Below are 18,004 nucleotides of genomic sequence, written 5' to 3' on the forward strand. Positions count from 1 at the left end.
AGAGAATTCAAAGGTATCCTGGACAGTATTCCCCACTGAAATCATCCAAGTACTGATCACGCGCTGAAAGCTCATGCTCAAACGCTTTACGGGTAAAACTGGCTACTGTGTGACCATCCTCAGGTTACAAGAGCGACCAGCTTTATCCATCCTTCACTAGCTTTTTATCAGCGGCAGTGAAGTGTATCACCATTGCTAGATAAATTATCCACAGTATGCAGTACAGTTTTGCTCTAGTCCAAAAGGTCATTAAAAAATGTAAATCAGGACGGAGAATTCACAGGAACCATTTCTACAGTGAAAAGTCAACACCTTCGAAAACGATCAACAAACGGAAAGTTCGATATAATGCCAGACGAAGATTTTGAAAAATTTAATTCCACGCGGGAAGAATGGTACCAAACCAGAAGTAGGTAATGTTGATTTTATAATTTTAGGTGACCGCTACTCATTTTTGAAATTTTCTAAGCGTCCCTTAATTCAAAGGTCTAGGGTCGAGATTACGCAATTCAATATTCACAAGCATTCCGATTGGTTTGCAAAGTTTAGTCAAACAATCAGAATGCTTGGATGGTGGGAAATGGGAAAAGTGGACTCACATAACCGACCTCCAGGACATTGCTCGGGAGCTTACGTCGGAGACTTTTTCGGCAGGAACTCGTCGCGTGCAAAAACATGCCCGCACCCCTTAGCCACTCCATGTACAGGTATATCGGTACCACATGTATATTAGGCAGAGATAACGGAGCCACATAAGCGCGCAGGAACAAACAAACAGGGACGAGTCCCGTGTGTCAGCCACGGCGGCGATATGTCGATATTCTAATGACCGGAGCAAGATTTATTACATTCTATTTTCACATATCGTTGATACTCGGTTCGTTTTGTTATGTGATGCCAATAAGCAGTAACGGTCATAGTGGCACATCGGTAAGCACAACTTTCACACGGACTAATTCTCCCTCCCTTTATCTCTGCCTCCCTCTTTATCTTCGCCTCTCTTAATTTCAATATAACTATTGGACGATTATTTTTTATCTGAAAAAAGTAATGCGTGAGACTCCGTTCTTCGACGTGTAGTTAAGCTGAGGTCGATTTGAAAGGTATATTCGGATGAATGAAATTGATAAAAAATTTGTTACATATGCTGAGGATTTTTGCTTTCTGATAAGTGAAGTGTGGTTGAGAAGAAAAACGACACTTTTTATTGTATATTAATTACTGCATAAGCTGTGACGGAAATCGAACTTTCATTTCAGAATAAAAAGTTGTCATTTAACGTAAGAGGCAAGTCAGCAACGACACATGCCGAGCCTGATGAAGATGGAAATGAATTTTTGACCATAGCTCCAGCGCTTCCAATATTACCAGGTGCTCCGATACCTCCAAAACTAAACAAACGATCCTACAGTACTTTAAGGTGGGTTAAATTTACAGATTTGTTGAAATTGATGAGGAGAGAAAGTTTTTATGGGCCTGAAATTATCTTGATCATTCGACAAAGAAAAGGTAAGAAAAAAGTACAACTCATTCAACAATAATGGAACATGATTGCAGTTCATCGAGCTCCACTTTCAACGTAGAAGATGCTGAAGTTGGGGGCTGTGACGTTGTCACCCTGCAGCAGGCTGAAGAAGGTAGAACAGTGGTGGCGTCGCGCGCGCCCTCCCAACGCGACAAGAATCCAGATAGAATATGTTTAGACAGACGAGGTCTGACAACATTTCCAAATATCGTCGGTGAAACTAGACTCAGATTGTTGTCGTTGCAGCATAATTTGTTGACAAAAATCAACACCGATCGTCTGACGCAGTTGAGAAAACTTGTATTTTTAGATCTGTATGATAATCAAATAGAGAAAATATGTAATTTAGATCCGTTGGAAAATTTAAGAGTATTACTTGTAGGAAAGAATAGAATTAAAAGAATCGAGGGATTAGAAAAATTGAACAAATTAGAAGTTCTAGACTTGCATGGTAACCAAATTGTACAAGTATCTGGCTTGAGTGAATTAGTTTCATTGAAAGTGTTGAACTTGGCTGGGAACAACATCAAGAATGTTGGATGTAACGATTTTCAAGGTTTGTGTTCGTTGAAAGAATTGAACTTGAAAAGAAACAAAATCAAGAAGTTGGCAGGTTTTGGGGAGACGCCGCAGCTGCAAAAATTGTACCTGAGCAACAATGAGATACAGAAGTAAGTGAAGTGAGCCCGTACGAACACATTATCAATTGAATTTTTTCAAAAATATGGCAATTGTATCGGAAATTATTTAATTAAAGTTTCTTCGAATTCACAAGTTGACGAAATATTTCAGAATTGAAGATATGGGAAGTCTTGCTAAGGCTTTGCAAGTTAAGGAGGTAACTATAGACGGTAACCCTGTGACGATGAATGCAGACTGCGTGTCGTTCCTCGTTTCTTATTTACCGAATCTACAAGTTCTGTCGACGATGCAAGTTAATGAACAAGTTCGAAGGGCAGCTATGGCCTGGAGGACTACGAAAGAACAATCAAATTCCGCCTTTTTGGACCTCAGCACTCAAGTCTGCGTAAATGTGAGAAGAGAGGAAGTTATAACGAACGCCAAGACGAACTGGGAATTGCTCAGATCGCAGACAAAATGCATAACTAGCGGAGTGAGTAAACTTGGTACGACGAAGAACGATCAGGTGCGTGGTCTGCATCTGCAGAATTCATCACAGATAGATACTGTAAGACTGAAGGGATTGGACAAAGCAAAATCGAAGGCATTTGGAAGCCTGACTTCTATAAATGAAAATATAGAATCAAAGAAAATTCACTTCAAAAGAAGAAGTAATTCCAGCGATAATATGCTAAGAACGAACGGTGTAGAAAGAGTAAATGCTCTGGATTTTAAACTCCCTCCTATTCTTCTTCCTATTATAAATAATTTGACAAGCAACAAGACAATAGAAAATGTGCAGAGCTTAGAAACTAGGAACGGCTTGACTCAAGTCGACACTACAGATACGCCAACTGAGAGCGACGTGGAGAGCTGTGAGAGCCACGAAAGCCTGAAGAGCGGACTAAGAAATCATTTGGTCAAATCTACTCTACAATTAGATCGTGATAAAAATCAACAAGATACAAAATTAGAAGATTTGACAGTGAACAATGTCCTCTTCACAAAAACCCTAAAACCACATAACAGCGAAGATTCTCACTTAAGTGAAGGGCAAAGCCCTCATAATCAAGGATCAACAAAGAATTCTAGACCTTACTATACTCACGACAGTCAGAATGAATCTCACAGAAAGGCTGCGATCAACAAATCCATCTTTCAGTCGGCGAGCCTGAAGGCAAACAGCATAGAAATCTGCAAATCTGTACTAAGCGATTCCAGTGGATCGTCAGTACCAAAAATTTTGCTGGACAAATCGCAGGAATTTGAAAGCGAGAAGAGCAGAGTAAGGAGTGCGCAGATGAGAAAAATCGTTCATTATAAAAGCAACAGAGCTGCGACTGCTCGAGCCAAGCACAGAGCACTACCTCCTGCTAGTCCGCCTCCTCAACCGAGTCCGCCAAAGGAAAGAGAGCAAGGTCGGTTAAGTAATGGTGATCAAAATTGGGGATAAGAGTCGCGTAATGGTAATAATATTGCAATACATGCTTTTTTTACAGGTGGTGATTATTTGATTGAAATAACAGGTCGCTGTTTGAATGTCTATGGTCAAGGTGCGTTGCGATTTATCGACCGTCCGTGGGATGCGACGAAAGCGAGCGAAGTGAACATAATTAAATTTAACTATGTTCAATTCAACGGAATAGCGACAATTTTGAATAAGCTTAAAAACAGATTTTCTAACGCTGAACATTTCATCTTCAAAGAAACAAATATCTGTCATCTTGGTCAACTCAACGCCCTTGCCGAAGTGCAGGGTTTAAGTAGCATTCATATCGACGCCGAAGGTAACCCAATCATATCGAAAGATTGGAAGGTTTACGCTATCTTTCGATTGGCTCATTGGGGCCTGAAGGTGATTAATGGAGAAGAGGTATTGCAACTATTGCTACGATCGATAATAAATATTTTTGAATTTCATTATGATGATTTTGAGTAGCAAAATTTCTATTGAAAATGTAACAATTTTGTCTCTACTCTTAGATACCGGACGAAAAAATTGAGCAAGCGAATCAAGAGTATGCAGGATTGACAGATATCGTAATGTGGTCACTGCCAGAATCACTGTTGCAGCCATTGTTGCAGAGACTGCAACTCGACAAAGCGCAGAAACAAAATGGGGAACAAATAACTGCCAAACAATTTTTATTCAACAGCGATCCAGCGTTGCGAAATGTTGTTGCTAAGGAGGCTCTACAATGGCGTCGCGGTAACGTTACGCAGGTAAATTAGGTGACTTATAGTGCACAGTAATTCTTGGATTTCAGAGACTAATAACGCCATTACTCTTTTTCAGGACGATTTGATCTGGAGGCACAAGGGTAAAGTTCACTTATCTAATATGGTAGATTTAACAATCGATGCTGTACATAAATTGCAAATGTTGGAAAAAGAATGGCCGAATATTTTGAAAGAAATCGTTCGCGATACTTTGATTGACTATTCAGATATGAATTCATACATGAAGCGTTGTATGAATAAACTAGCCAGCGATAAACAGTGCAATCAATAATTGTTATATATATTTATGTTGTAAAAAATTCAGGAACATTCTAATGTGTAACTTTTAATATAGACGTCTTTTCTCCCCATGAACAAAACCAAATTGGTCTAATTGTATTGTATCGAGTGATTAAGATCCAAACGAATGAAAGTAATTGGGTAAGTTTGATTTTAGTGAAAAATGAGACAGACAAATCTGATTGAGTTTACCGAGCTACGAGCTTTGAGACTTGATAGACATAGAAGTGAATGGCTGGTGTTTTCGTCAAAACACATTTTTTCAAGACTGTACACCATGTCGACAAACAAAATACGACGTGGAACAAGAATTGATGCAGTGTCGATATTTGATTTAATGTATAGCCAAACAATATTTCATGTATGGATGTAAGCTATGTAATAGCATGTAAGTGGAATGTGTATAAAAACTTCAGCAACCTATGTATGACGTACACAGATATAAACAATGATTGTTTCTTGTTCAAAATATTTTTTTTCATAAGCGTACAACTTGGGTTTAAAGATAAAATTGAAAACTTGAGAACATTTGTAAATGCGAAAAGTATATCTTGTGCAGTTAGGTATTGGATAAAGCTAAATGACAATGTTATGAAGAATAAGAAATTGTAAAATATAAGAACCTAGTTAAAATGAAAAAGAAAAACGTTCACCTTACGCACTGAAACGATCTGGATTTTGATCCGTATCACGCACATCATGAACTTATGTGGAAAGTGCCGCCTGAGCTTACTGAGTTCCCATGATATTCATAAATGAGGTAAAATTACGAACGAAGAGTTCCACAAATCAGCCAGTGCAGTAACCTTTCATAACAGCACACGCATGTATTTTGTTTTTAGCGGTAACTTTCGTGTGAACATAGTGTTACGTGCCAGCCGGTATCCACGGCAGCGCCCTCTCTGCGCCCTACCTGACCAGCGTGCAGTTACCATAAGAGAGCCTTACGTGCTCTTACCAATAGTCGTAGATTGATACCAACGCACATAGTTACCATCATAACAATATAATTCTTATATCGATAGTTCTCATACGCTAGATTAGCCGTTATTTCATCAGTCAAATTCATAACATACATGGTATATATATTTTTTCCCATCTAACCGTTATACCTTTCAACATTAGCTTTCACATAAAACCTTTGATTTACGATCTCAACCGTAATAACCCAAAGTAATAAAAACCTGCAACAGTTAAGATAACCGAAAAGACTAAAACACCGGAAACGTGGGAAGAGAAATCACGGATAGCTCGCAGAGAAAGAAATTCTAACTCTCAGAATTCAGGATAACGCCCTCATTTTAACGAAGATAATATCAATTAGCGCTTCGCCGCTTGCTTCTCTAAACCAACCACTTCGCGCTAATCCACCACCGAGATCTCATGCACGAACCAGAAACCTTACCCCTAATTATTCCATCATCCTTAACCAATCATCCGAGACCCACGAGAAACCGCGACTCCCTTTGAACTCCTCCTACTTTCCCTCTAATCCAACCTTCCCAGAAAACAGAATAGAAGAGAAGAACTTCAGACATCATAGAGAACAGATCAGAACTCTACCGAAATCTTAGAATCAAATCACATTATAATTAATTCAGAACCTCCGAGACTTATTAACAGTCTGTCACTGCGATAGTGATTAACACCAATCTGTACGACAATTGTAAACCTACCATTGAGAACTAGAAGGAGATTGTTAGTAAATGTGTAATTAACCCAAGCGTTGTCATAAATAATTATTTTAATCACGCATAGTGATGGTTGGCACGAGCCTTACCGAACAAACTCTCAGAATTGTAGGCGAGTTGAACGAGAAGATCTAAGGAGCTGATCAGCGGATTCCCGAGATTTACATATACCAACTACGTAAGTCAGGAGAACAATTTAAATCACGTAGCGAATCAGAATCGACTCGAAACGTTCCTCTCGGAGCGTAACAATAGGAACGATGGAATTCAAACGTCATGCCCATCGCATTTGATATCTCGACGATCAATCGTCGACGATTAATTGTAAAATTCGAATTTCGATTTTACGAAAACTATTGCGTCGAATGAATCCTTCTGTGGGCGATATTTAATTTTGCAGTAGAATATTAATGATAAGATTACGTCGTGCAGTTAGAATGGAAATCACCCAATTAGCTAGAATTTTTTTGATGTTCAAATATCAATTTGTCTATCGTTTTCACATATCGAGAAAGTCGATGATCAGATTAATCTTGATTAATCAACTGTTTACCTTTTATTCGCGTTAGCCAAAAAAATTGACCGTATAAATTCGATTCTGGAGATCAAGAGTAAATAAAACGCGCACTTGAGTCGGATTGCAGCTCATCACACAATCGAACTGCCTTAGCGGATTGGTCAACTAATTAAAGCTGGACAAGGAAACTGCGGAATGCGGAGCGAATGGACAGAACAAAGAGGGGACAGGAATTGGAAGCCAATTGAGGTTATGCCTTTGTTTATACACGTGCGAAAGACATTCCTTCAGAGTCTAAGAACTTTCTTCTCACCGTTGAAACATGGCACTAAAAGGAAAGCGATTAAGCCTAGCAGATAAAATAAGCAGCCTGGTCTCAAGTGCTCCGACTAGTTTCGATTCAGATGATGAGTACGACGTGACGAAGGCCAAGCTGGTGGAACGCGACACCGAGGAGGAAAACTCCGATCTCGAGGTTAGAAAGTCAAACTTCCGAACGCAGAACGTTGATTTATTAGACGAAGTAGATAAGAGATACGAGGGCAAAAAGGTGAGCAGAAAATCACTGCAACGAGAAGCCAGTCCTGTTGTCGAGTCGCTGGAAGATTCGGAGTTAGAAAATGGGAGTTTTGAGGAAGATGACGCTGAAACATCAGATTCCGGAGGTGGTGATAGCGACGAAAGTGATGAAGAGGTTGAAACTGATTCTGACAACGAACCGGAGCTTGAAATAGACAATTCAAACCCTTTACGCAGGCGAGGTAAAAGCGAAATGGAGTCCAACTTCAAACACATGTCGCTGACAGACTCTAGGGCTGAAATTGAAAAGGGCAGGTGCGTGCGAAGTCAGCTTGGGATTTGGGAAAACCTGTTGGAAATGAGGATAAAGTTACAGAAGTGTCTGATATCCAGTAACAAAATGCCACAGTATGACATTCACAAGGATCTCAGGGCGGACAAAACTTTTGTGAAAAGTACAAATGAATCTCAAAAGAATTTGACCAAACTCTTGGACAATTTGCTCAACCTTCAGAGTTCTCTTTTAATAAAATATCCAGAGACGAAGCTGTTGGTAAAAAATAAAGAGGCGAGCAATAACGCGAGTGACAAAGAAGAAAGCAGAGATGACAACGATGAAGAAATTCCTTCCGATACTGAGGAAGAAAAGGAAGCAGAAGAAGAAAAGAAGGACGAAGAAGAGGAGGAGAGAGTCCCGAGGAAGAAAAGAAAAGTAAATGATTACGAGTCGCTTTTAGCGAAGAATCACAACTTGTATACAAACTATAGGAATTCAGTGATACAAAAATGGAATGACAAGACTCGTATCGCGGTCGGCAATGTAAATACTAAGGGATCGACACAGCCGGTGGTTAAACAGATTGAATTTATCCTAAGCGACAAGTCAAAGCTGAGAAAGCGAGCTCAGTTGAAAAGATCGGAGTACGAAATTGTCGGTAAGCAACAAAGCAACGAGGCAGCTCAAGATGGCAGAAGAGAGCAAGAATACGACGGTGAAATTTATGACGACGACGATTTCTACCATCAGCTTTTGCGAGAGTTGATCGAATTTAAATCTGCCGACATCACTGATCCGATACAGCTTAGCAAACAGTGGATACAGCTTCAAAATATGAGGAGTAAAATGAAGAGAAAAATCGATACAAAAGCGACGAAGGGAAGGAGAATTCGGTTCGGTGTTCATTCTAAGCTTGTGAATTTCATGGCTCCCATAACGGTTGATGATAATTGGACCGATTTGGCTAAAAACGAATTGTACAGTTCTCTGTTCGGTAAGATAAAGGAAGTGGAACAGAAATAGTGAAAATGTAGAGCGAATTTCCTAAAAAATAAATACTATTGTATAAAAGCTTGGTTCTGTACATAACGTTTCATGAATTGTAAAAATAAATTCCTCTATTCTATGCTCCGTTTACCACGTTTCATTCATTCCATTGAAAATTATCTGTACGTAATATGATAAGTACACCCATACAGTCTTAAAATGAAATGAAAAATCTTGAAGCATTGGCTGATTAAAAATCAATCGGGTCTGTAAACATAGTGAGTAATCTTGTGGCGCAGTATCGTCTGCAGACATCGAATTCATATCATCTAGAGATTGGAAGTTTACAGCCTTTTCACGAATATATGTATTTGAGCTGCGTTTACTTTTCAAGAAGAGGCCACATACCCGAATTTTTATTTTCATTGTAGTCTGAAATTATAATTTCAACTTTGTTTCTTGTCTCACAAAGTCACGTTCATTAATGGTGAAAATCACCCATCGGAGATGTTAGTTTAGTCTACAGATAAGCCGGGAATCAAGCTCAAGTTACAGAAACTGATCTTAACTCGAAAACCGAAACCTATTAGTAAAAACTTGGGCCTAATTAACTTGCACAAAAGTCAACCGATCATCACAGAAAATCTACCTAATATTCTGGTGGATTTGTTTCATTCGTTTCCGATTGTTAAAACTTTTAGCGGTTTTACAAGTCTTAGAGACTATTAATTATTTTATCATATTTTGCTCTTAACGATAAACTGGAGCACGGGGCTAATTATTTTATCACCAGAATTGGCACCAAGTATTTTTGGACGAATATGATCCACAAATATTTATTCACGAACTTTGACGAGTGTGTAGGTTCAAGATTGAAGATTAAAGCCCGAGTGTATGAATAAACATCGGCATTCTTAATTTAATATGTATAATCTAATTCTGATAGACTTTAGAACAACATGAACTTGATATTCTAATCTATAATACTATTATTATACAAAATGATTTGCATCACGACACAATTCGTGCGTTCGGACGCGAGGATTAACAAGAAAATACGCAAAATCTCGAAATAGCCAGTCCAATTAGACGTATTTCAGCCTTTCGAATTATCGCGTAGCGAGATAAAGCTTGTTTTCTTGCTTCTTCTGGGGATTCTTCGTCTTGTTTTCTTTCATTGGACGTCGGGTAAGTAACTCCAAAAGCGGAATTCCTCGAAGCACGTGAAATCGGCGTGAGTTTCGAGGCAAATTCCAATTTCCCTCGGGGCATCGGTTAGTCGCGAATTATTATTATCTATCGTGTCGGCCAGCGAGCAGCCCTGATTGATGTAGAAATCTCTTGCCAAACCGACCATCTCCCACTGTCGAAATACACGTGCAGCAGAGATTGAACATGGAATGGGACAAATTCAGACAGTTCAGGTGCAGGTCAAGGCCGCCAAAGTCAATGGCACGAATAATCGCGATACGTTACATCTGCGCCGAATTGGTTATAAATTATCTCAATGTAATTTAGGCGGCACGTGCCAAATTATATATTTTGCAACGAATTGAAAAATTCTTGTGCAGTTGAAGTTTGTTTAAGCAACGCAATTTTACAATCAATTACCTGTGTATTAATTCCGTGCTTCAGCACGGAAACGGGGGAGTAAAAAAACATACCAAGCGAATTTAAATTTCCCGCCTCAACAAAACAGCTCACGTTTTCGTGTTCCGCTTATTAATTTTTTTATCACTTTTTTGAAACTTATGAAAAAAGTTTTTCGATTCTTTTTTTTTTTTGTTGATTCTTTAGTAGAAAACGAAGGAAACGATGTACCTGAAAGATGAAATTTACCAGATTGGGGCGTTTTTTCACCCCCCGTTACCGGAATAGGTTAGAAAAAAATAAACAAACAATAATAACATTACCGTTCTAGGGATAATTATTTTCTTTTGGAAAAGTCTTTTGGTTTTGTACATAATTACGCGGAGTAATACGAGATGAACTTTTGATGTCGATGATCCTCGATTCTTTACCAGGTAACGCACGTCCATGCTGTTTTTTCAATGGAAACATTTGCGTGGACGGAATTCTCGTTCAGGACGTGTATACGAAAATATAGACGGTTGTTATTTCGTAATAAAACTCTACATGATGTACAAAGTGAATTTCTAACGACCGCATGGTCCGTCGTCTGCTAAAATTTAACGCGCATGCACTACAATCCGTTAGGAAATCACTTCGTGCAAAGAAAAATGGATCTGATTGTCGTGAAGAATCACATTAAATCGTTACACGCAACGAGGATAAAGTTTACGATTTATTAATTCTCGATCTGGAGTTCTAATTTAAATCTGATCTCCCTGAAGTATAACAATAATTCAAGATCCGAGAAGAAGGAAAAAGACAGACATTTCGCTTCATGGAAACATTTAACATGGCTTGAATGTTTTCCATTGCTATTTACTTATTTATTTTCTTTTGTTTCCTGCAGGGTTACCTATAGCTCATTGTTCTTTCTTCGTAAATCCTGTTCTCCGTTTATGATGGAAAGATAATATCGAAGAAGTCACGAATGATATAAATAATGTGAAAAACATGAAACCGGCGGTGATTTCAAATGATCATTAGCATCCACGACATGCGCGTAAATACGGGAATTGACATCGGACGATTAATCTTTAATTTATTATCATCAAGTAGGCGCTATTATAACTGACAACTAGACAAATAAACACCCACACCCATACGAATTACGATCAAAGCATTGGATCTAATTCCGTTGACCTTCGTGTTTCGTTTGCGAACAAACGGCGCAGCAGAAGGAAAATACATTATCACACGTATCGTACGTACCTACCTACCTACATAACCTACGTAACCTAGGTAACAACGTAGGTATTCGATGTATTTGTATACCGATGTCTCGCTTCCGGTCGATATGGCTTTGTCGATAGGGTGGATGGTTCGCAATCTTTCGATATTGCGTTGTGTAAAGTGTCGAACGTCGTGTCTTCAGTCAAGAGATTCGAATTCCTTGCAGAATTCCAGAAATCGCTTGGAAAAAAATTCCCGACCGTAAAATTTACGAGACGGATATAATACCCACGCTTCGACATCCTTCTTCTTACCCCTCGTTTGCATCCTAAGAATAGAAAAAAACGCCGGAAACGGAAATGAAGGTTTACAGATATCTTAATTAGACGTCACAAGCATATTTGTAGCGAATAAAACCGAAATGAACCACTAAAAATTAATATCGTGATGTACGATATGTTGCATCATTTATTTATTTCTGTGGTTAGATGTATTCAATTTGTAGAAAATTCTGTAAACAAAACGAAAACACAATTCTACCTTATCGTGAAAAAAACGTTTAGAAAATTGATGGGAATGACAGTGAACTCGACTGAAACAACAGCCAAGCTATGAAGATGTCAACAAATGAAGAAAATGTTTTACAATTTTAACAATAAACTAAATGATGATACACTGATGTTTTTGGGCTGATTTTGTTCATCGGAGATTGTTCGAGAAAAATTTGACAGCAAGTTATCTCCGGAGTGTATAAGATTTCTTTAGTACAAAATATGTTTGTCAATAATTATACATTTGCGTGTTATAACTATACTTTAACGTAAGATTTCTTGAATTTTTTTTCCTCGTAAAATGTGCAAATCTCTCTCTCAGCGCGAGAAATGAGCCTAAAAACATTTCGAAAAAACCTTTTATCAAATTACCGACATCTCAGCTTTTAGCTTAGTTCGACTTTGCTCAGATTCATTACTTCTAACAAGACATACTATGTATGTTGTTTCATTCAAGTTCACTATCACTGGTGCGAATAACATTGCCGAAGATTTTGTTCAACGGTCTCAATCAATTCTTCATCCTAAACTTGACTCGACGTATTCACGTATATACATATATATATATATATACATACACAGGTATATAGATAACGTATATTATGTACGTATATACTTTAGGAGATGTAATTCGGTGGGGGAAATTGAGGATAAGAAAAAAAATTAAAAATTGAAAAAAAAAAAAAAAAAAAATTACGAAATTTCGAGAACAATTGCGTAATTCTTTCGTCGGTTTTTCGGACAAGCCTTTCAAACCCTGCAACGTAAAGTTGGCGCTCGAACACCCCGTAACCCCGAAGGCGCATAGTCCAGGTCGTAAACACACGTAGCAGAGAGACAGATAGATATCAGTGGCCATTTGACTCTTGACCCTTGACGGTGGCCTATGTGCCCATCGGAGTAATAGCTCTTCGAGCGGATTCCGCAGTTGCGCTTTGTCGTCCGCTCCGTTCGTGCAATTAAAAAAAACCGTCCGCCGCGAGCTTTCGACGCTGCATTTGATTTTGTCAAAAAAGCTCGGTTCCGCGTCGATCAACTATTTTCAATAACATACAATAATGTTTATACAATTCTGAAAACAAGTCGGGCTTGCGTTAAACGGATGAAAATTTTGTGAACGGATAGAGAACGGCGCGTTTTGTTTACGCGATCGGAGTAACCAACGACTTTACCCCGCTTCCGTTTCCCTGTATTATTGCATAATCGGAAATCCCGGTGCCAACAGTTACCGATCAATTTACCCTTTTTTCGATCCGGTACCGCATCTGCAGCGATGATAGTTAAAGCGGAAATCGTGATATTCCAATGCCTTATGGGAAATTACAGTATGAAGATTTGAACGCAGGTTTGGTATAATAACGACCCGGATTATGAAACGTGAACTTTTTACACCGGAGTGAATTTACAGCCTATTATATTCCTGCGGTGAGATACAACGGAAAAAAGCTTGCTTTCCGTCGAGCTTCCACCAACACGTGGCTAATCAGAAAGTGCGTCATCGGTATTCCTGGTGGTTCCTAGATACAGAAATTGGATTCGGAGATTTTTTGCAGGTACTTACAACGATACAGCTGCGTAATTTGATATATCGGTTTTTAATAAAATTGACCTGCTAATCATGCAATAAACAAAAATATCTGCCAATGTTTTCACAGTGAATAACATTTGTTTCGCAACATTTTTATTGAAACGAACCTTCATGTTGTATGATTTATCGAAATTAACTGAACGGTCCTTACAATCTAAAATACTAAACGGAAAAGTAATTTGCAATTAATAGAGAGACTTCGAATTTAATTCCAAGGAAATTGTAATAATAGCACAGAACAAAGTGACTAGCTTATATGCACGGTCTTGTTTGTTTTTGGAATTGAATGAAAGAAAAATAACATCAATCGCTCTTCTTGTCAGTGATTATAGATAAGGGGTAACAAAATGCTTGCACAACCGTTATATTGTAAATTCAGTTCTAAATGGATTGTCGGCCGTTTCGTTTCACCTACGTGAAAAGCTTCAAGCGCTGTTTCACACTTAATGAGCAATTAGAGAAGGCGCTGTGTTTGCAAATAAAACGAGCAGGTAAAAATCCCTTTCGAGTGTACTTGGTAATGTATCGAATCTATCCCTTTGATTGATACATACAAGGAATTAAAAGCGAGGAAAAAAGCCCAGCCTCACTCGACTGAAAATAAGTTGTATGACCAATGGAAAGTGAAGGGAGGAATTCGCAGAATGACACAAGTATAGATAAAAACAGATTGAAATTAAATCGGACAAAATTGGTTCAAAGCTGGCCTCGGGCAAATATGAATAAAAAATGTTCTCCAATTAAATTGCGTTGGCACGAAGAGGATTTTTTTTTTTTATAAAACACAGGGATACAATCCGATTAAATTATCAAATTGAAAACGGTATGATTTTGGAAGCCAATAAAAAAAAAAAAAATGAAAAAAGAAAAGAAAGGATTTTTTCTCTTTGTGTAGAAATACGGGATTAAAATCGTTGCACGATCTTGATCCATTGAAATTATTATTCTAAACCTTGGGGAATAAGTTGAACGAGATCAAATCTCCGTTTCCAAACTTAATAAAAACGCGATAAATAAATCTTCGCACTCGTAACGACGAAGAGCTGAAGAATCGACGGATTTCCATTATTACTGACAGCTCGGCGCTAACAATGTGTCGATCCTTTCAGTAGATACCGTTTCTGAATAATCATTTCGCACGTATGCTGCAAAAATCTAACGTACAGTTGCGCAACCCTCGCAAAAACTTGTTGCAAGTTCGTTCCGAGCTCCGTTTGACAATATTATAATTTCGCATTGAAGAGGCTGGTTGGCCAATAATCGTTATATTGTGTATTTTAAATTCATCACGAAATGATCGTACATCGAGTATTTATCAAATTATTACGCTGGCAAGTTACCGATACATAAATTTAAGAATACAAAAGCTGAAAAATACCGGAATTATAACCAAAAGTTTATCTACAATATCAAAACTATCAACTACCAAAATGGTTAAAATTCCAGCAGACTCGTTCGATTTCACTTCGAAACGATTAATTTTATTCAGAACACGTTACTTTCTACAAAATCACTGAAACACATTTTCCCCATCATGTTGATGTCGTTGAATATTGAATTCGACAACATTGCACCGACATCGATTGCGGTCAACAAATCGCAAATTTTTGGGATCCACAGTTTTCAGTCTACTGTTTCTTGTCCTCATTGCTAAACGACGAAAAAAATGTTAATTTAATCTGCGTAAAAATAATCGTGATCAATTTTTTTTTCTTCCTTCATTCTGGAAGCAGGGAAAAGACTGCGTTAATTGCCATGATTTTTTGGCACTTGTCTAACTACGCAACCGATCTATTATACGTGTCCTTGCCTCGTCGCTCTGGGGCCAATATCGCGCGTTGTTTCGTAGGAATAAAAAAAAAAAAAAAAGAAAGAAAAAGAAAAAAATGTTTACGTTTAATAATCGTACACAATCGTCTTCTAAATACATATAAATAAGAGCGGCTCGTTGATTATTGGCTCACCGACACATTTTACGAGACACGTTTTTTGTCCAAGTATAAGTCGACGTTGCACGCGGCTCGTCGGTGTTTCTAACCGATTAGATAAAACCGCCTCGTGGTTTTATAAAATATATATATATAGGTATACATAAAATATACATATACGCATGTACGAATGGCCGCGAAATATAACGCATACGTAAAATCTACGTGAAACAAACAATAATTCTCCTGCAGAACAGCGTGTGTGTGTGTGTGTGCGTGTGTATTGTGTTTATACGTTAATACGTATGTACAAAAATACATATGCATACATACAACCGTCGTGTGTGTATGACGTATACGTACGATATCGAGTTCGTCGGACATAAACAAGCATCGATTTAACCCTATTTCACCGTTCTTGTCACGTCTCCCTTTCCGCTTCCCAGTCACGCGAGAGCTTTCGAATATAAGTGCTTTCGGAGCTTGCACAAGCTCGACCGTTATTCCGCTGGAGAATCAAACGCGGAATTGATTTTCGGGTATTAGATCGCGGCCTGTGTCTTACAACGATACAACCTTATTGGATTTGCTAGAAATTTGTTCGGTAAAAATCGGAGAGGGTAGTAGAATTTTTGAAATGTTATTCATTTCAGAAGTAATTTCTCGGCGTGATTCTCAATATTGAACACTGATTATCCAAGACTTGTTTACAAGGTTGTTAAAATTCATCGGTGGTTATATTCCAATATTTTACCTGCCGGAGATCGTTCCAAGTTTGTGACTTTCCACGCAAGCTTTATAAGAAAAAATAAATTCGTAATTGGAATTTTTCAACGCACCGATTTCACGCCGTTTTCCCACGATCGATTCTGTCGAATTCCCTTCTCGATTTTTATGCACTTTACTTTATCAAAGCAGTTCATGCAGCGATTCGCATCAAACGAACTGCAAATCCCGCGTTTCGTAGAATTTTATCGATATTCGAAAACGATTCGTAGTATATTAAAAAGCTATACAGTTTCACATCGACCAATTTTTCCTTTGTATCGTTAGTTCGTTTTGCAGCAGATAATTTTCCATGGTTCATTGTCAATTATTTTCTTCATTGGACGTTCTGCTGATTAGCTTCACGGACAGGAATCTTTAATCAAATCAGTGCAGTTCATCTATCAAGCGTTCGTGTAGAAAGCGAATAAAATTATACCATGGATAATTTTTCACCCCGTTTCACGGTTGGGTAGGTTTGTTTTATTATCTGAACCCTACAGCCTTGTGCGAACTGTGAGGATAACGTATCAAGTGATTAGAATTATTGTCTACCGGATAATTTAATCCGGAACGTCGTGTTTGTCTGGTAAAAGTAATACCCAGGTCTTTTTACCTTCTTCCAGAAAAATTGGAGCAACGATTAAATGTTCAAAGACATTGTAAGGGTGGAAAAAACGGTTCGAAAAAATCTCTATTCATGTTATTTGCGCCAATAATGATCAACGGGCATAAAACGACGTCTTTATTGTGTAACAGAGATGAATCTGAGGAAATTCAAATGATTCAAGCTGAGACATCATGAATTTGATAAGAGGTTTTGTAATCAGAACGTTTGAAGTAATTAAACTTTAGTGTTTTCGATTCGATTCTAATATTTCTTGGTTTATTTTTTTAACAATAAAATCTCCATAATTCGTCTGAAAAATATTTTACAAACACTCATTTTCATTTGCGTGCTAATATTTCATTAATGTTTTGCAGACGAATTGTAGAGATTCGGTCGACGAATCGATTGAGCCCAAACACATTAGAATCGTATCAAAACACCAGAGTCCAATAATTTTGATCGTTTTAATTGCAAAAGCTTTTCTCAAATTATTCGTACCTCAACTTATTGTGTTATTCGAATTTTCTCGACATTATTTTCCACAATGGCAGAGATGTTGTTTCATTGATTTTCACTATCCTCAGGGATAATAAAATGGCTGAAACATTTTCCCACGGTTTATCCGCTTTTCCCAATTTTTGCCTCAGACGCTTACAATTATACCGATTTATTCATCTTCAACTTCAACTCTGCTCAGGATTAATAAAGACTTCCCGCAAAGTGGTCGAAAGTAACGATCAAAAGCCGAACAAGACAACGAGAGCTTGGTTAAAATTCAATTAATTATCACCGGGTGGAATATTGCCTATGGCAATCATTTCACTCTGTGTGTGTTGTTGTATTCGGCCGGCTTCTGACCTCATCATTCTTAGTTCCTAGAGCAGATTTACAGGGTCCTTAAATTCTTGCCGGCACTGAGGGGAATCACGAAGAGGTTTGCGCGTAAGGCGACACCGAACGACGAACCAGGTCAGAAGTCACCTTATACATCCTCTTAATGAGCAGCAAACTTTCTTGCCGCGAGAGTGAAAAGTTCCCGGTACGTAATAATTATTAGGAGCGTAATTATCCTGGTGATTGCAGCGAACAATCCGACTACCAAA

The 18,004-nt window shown here is 38.2% G+C and overlaps 3 protein-coding genes across 9 annotated transcripts in view; all 3 read left to right on the top strand.

The window, feature by feature from the left end:
• The first annotated feature begins 725 nt into the window (after nt 1-725).
• Nucleotides 726-5,233, top strand: LOC124182531 (leucine-rich repeat-containing protein 49). Of its 2 annotated transcripts, XM_046569958.1 has the most exons (8): nt 726-930; nt 1,260-1,420; nt 1,558-2,196; nt 2,318-3,132; nt 3,211-3,564; nt 3,646-4,019; nt 4,130-4,369; nt 4,443-5,233. In XM_046569958.1, the coding sequence occupies exons 1-8, from the start codon at nt 826-828 to the stop codon at nt 4,656-4,658; spliced, it is 2,904 nt and encodes a 967-aa protein (XP_046425914.1). In that variant the 5' UTR covers nt 726-825; the 3' UTR covers nt 4,659-5,233. The 2 variants fall into 2 exon arrangements, with proteins under 2 accessions (XP_046425914.1, XP_046425904.1); XM_046569948.1 differs by having other exon boundaries at nt 2,318-3,564.
• Nucleotides 5,234-7,087: 1,854 nt separating this feature from the next.
• Nucleotides 7,088-8,805, top strand: LOC124182008 (protein AATF). Its single transcript, XM_046568787.1, has one exon. The coding sequence runs from the start codon at nt 7,197-7,199 to the stop codon at nt 8,691-8,693; it is 1,497 nt and encodes a 498-aa protein (XP_046424743.1). The 5' UTR covers nt 7,088-7,196; the 3' UTR covers nt 8,694-8,805.
• Nucleotides 8,806-12,939: 4,134 nt separating this feature from the next.
• LOC124178363 (adipokinetic hormone/corazonin-related peptide receptor variant I) overlaps nt 12,940-18,004 on the top strand; it is a 47,325-nt gene continuing 42,260 nt past the window's right edge. For 4 of the 6 annotated variants that reach the window (XM_046561646.1, XM_046561638.1, XM_046561671.1 and 1 more), the window contains exon 1: nt 12,940-13,563. The gene's annotated coding sequence lies outside the window, so the exon portion shown is untranslated. Of the gene's footprint in view, nt 13,564-17,785; nt 17,941-18,004 lie in introns of all 6 variants that reach the window. The other 2 variants (XM_046561662.1, XM_046561663.1) reach the window with 2 other exon arrangements.

The sequence above is a fragment of the Neodiprion fabricii genome, chromosome 1 (assembly GCF_021155785.1).
Source record: "Neodiprion fabricii isolate iyNeoFabr1 chromosome 1, iyNeoFabr1.1, whole genome shotgun sequence".
NCBI classification, from domain to species: Eukaryota; Metazoa; Arthropoda; class Insecta; order Hymenoptera; family Diprionidae; genus Neodiprion; species Neodiprion fabricii.

Coding starts and splice junctions, on each gene's coding strand:
- LOC124182008 (XM_046568787.1), top strand. CDS start 7,197: ATGGCACTAAAAGGAAAGCGATTAAGCCTAGCAGATAAAATAAGCAGC.
- LOC124182531 (XM_046569948.1), top strand. CDS start 826: ATGACCGGAGCAAGATTTATTACATTCTATTTTCACATATCGTTGATA. Junction 1,421..1,557: donor CGATCCTACAGTACTTTAAG/GTGGGTTAAATT, acceptor ACATGATTGCAG/TTCATCGAGCTCCACTTTCA. Junction 4,020..4,129: donor AGGTGATTAATGGAGAAGAG/GTATTGCAACTA, acceptor CTCTACTCTTAG/ATACCGGACGAAAAAATTGA.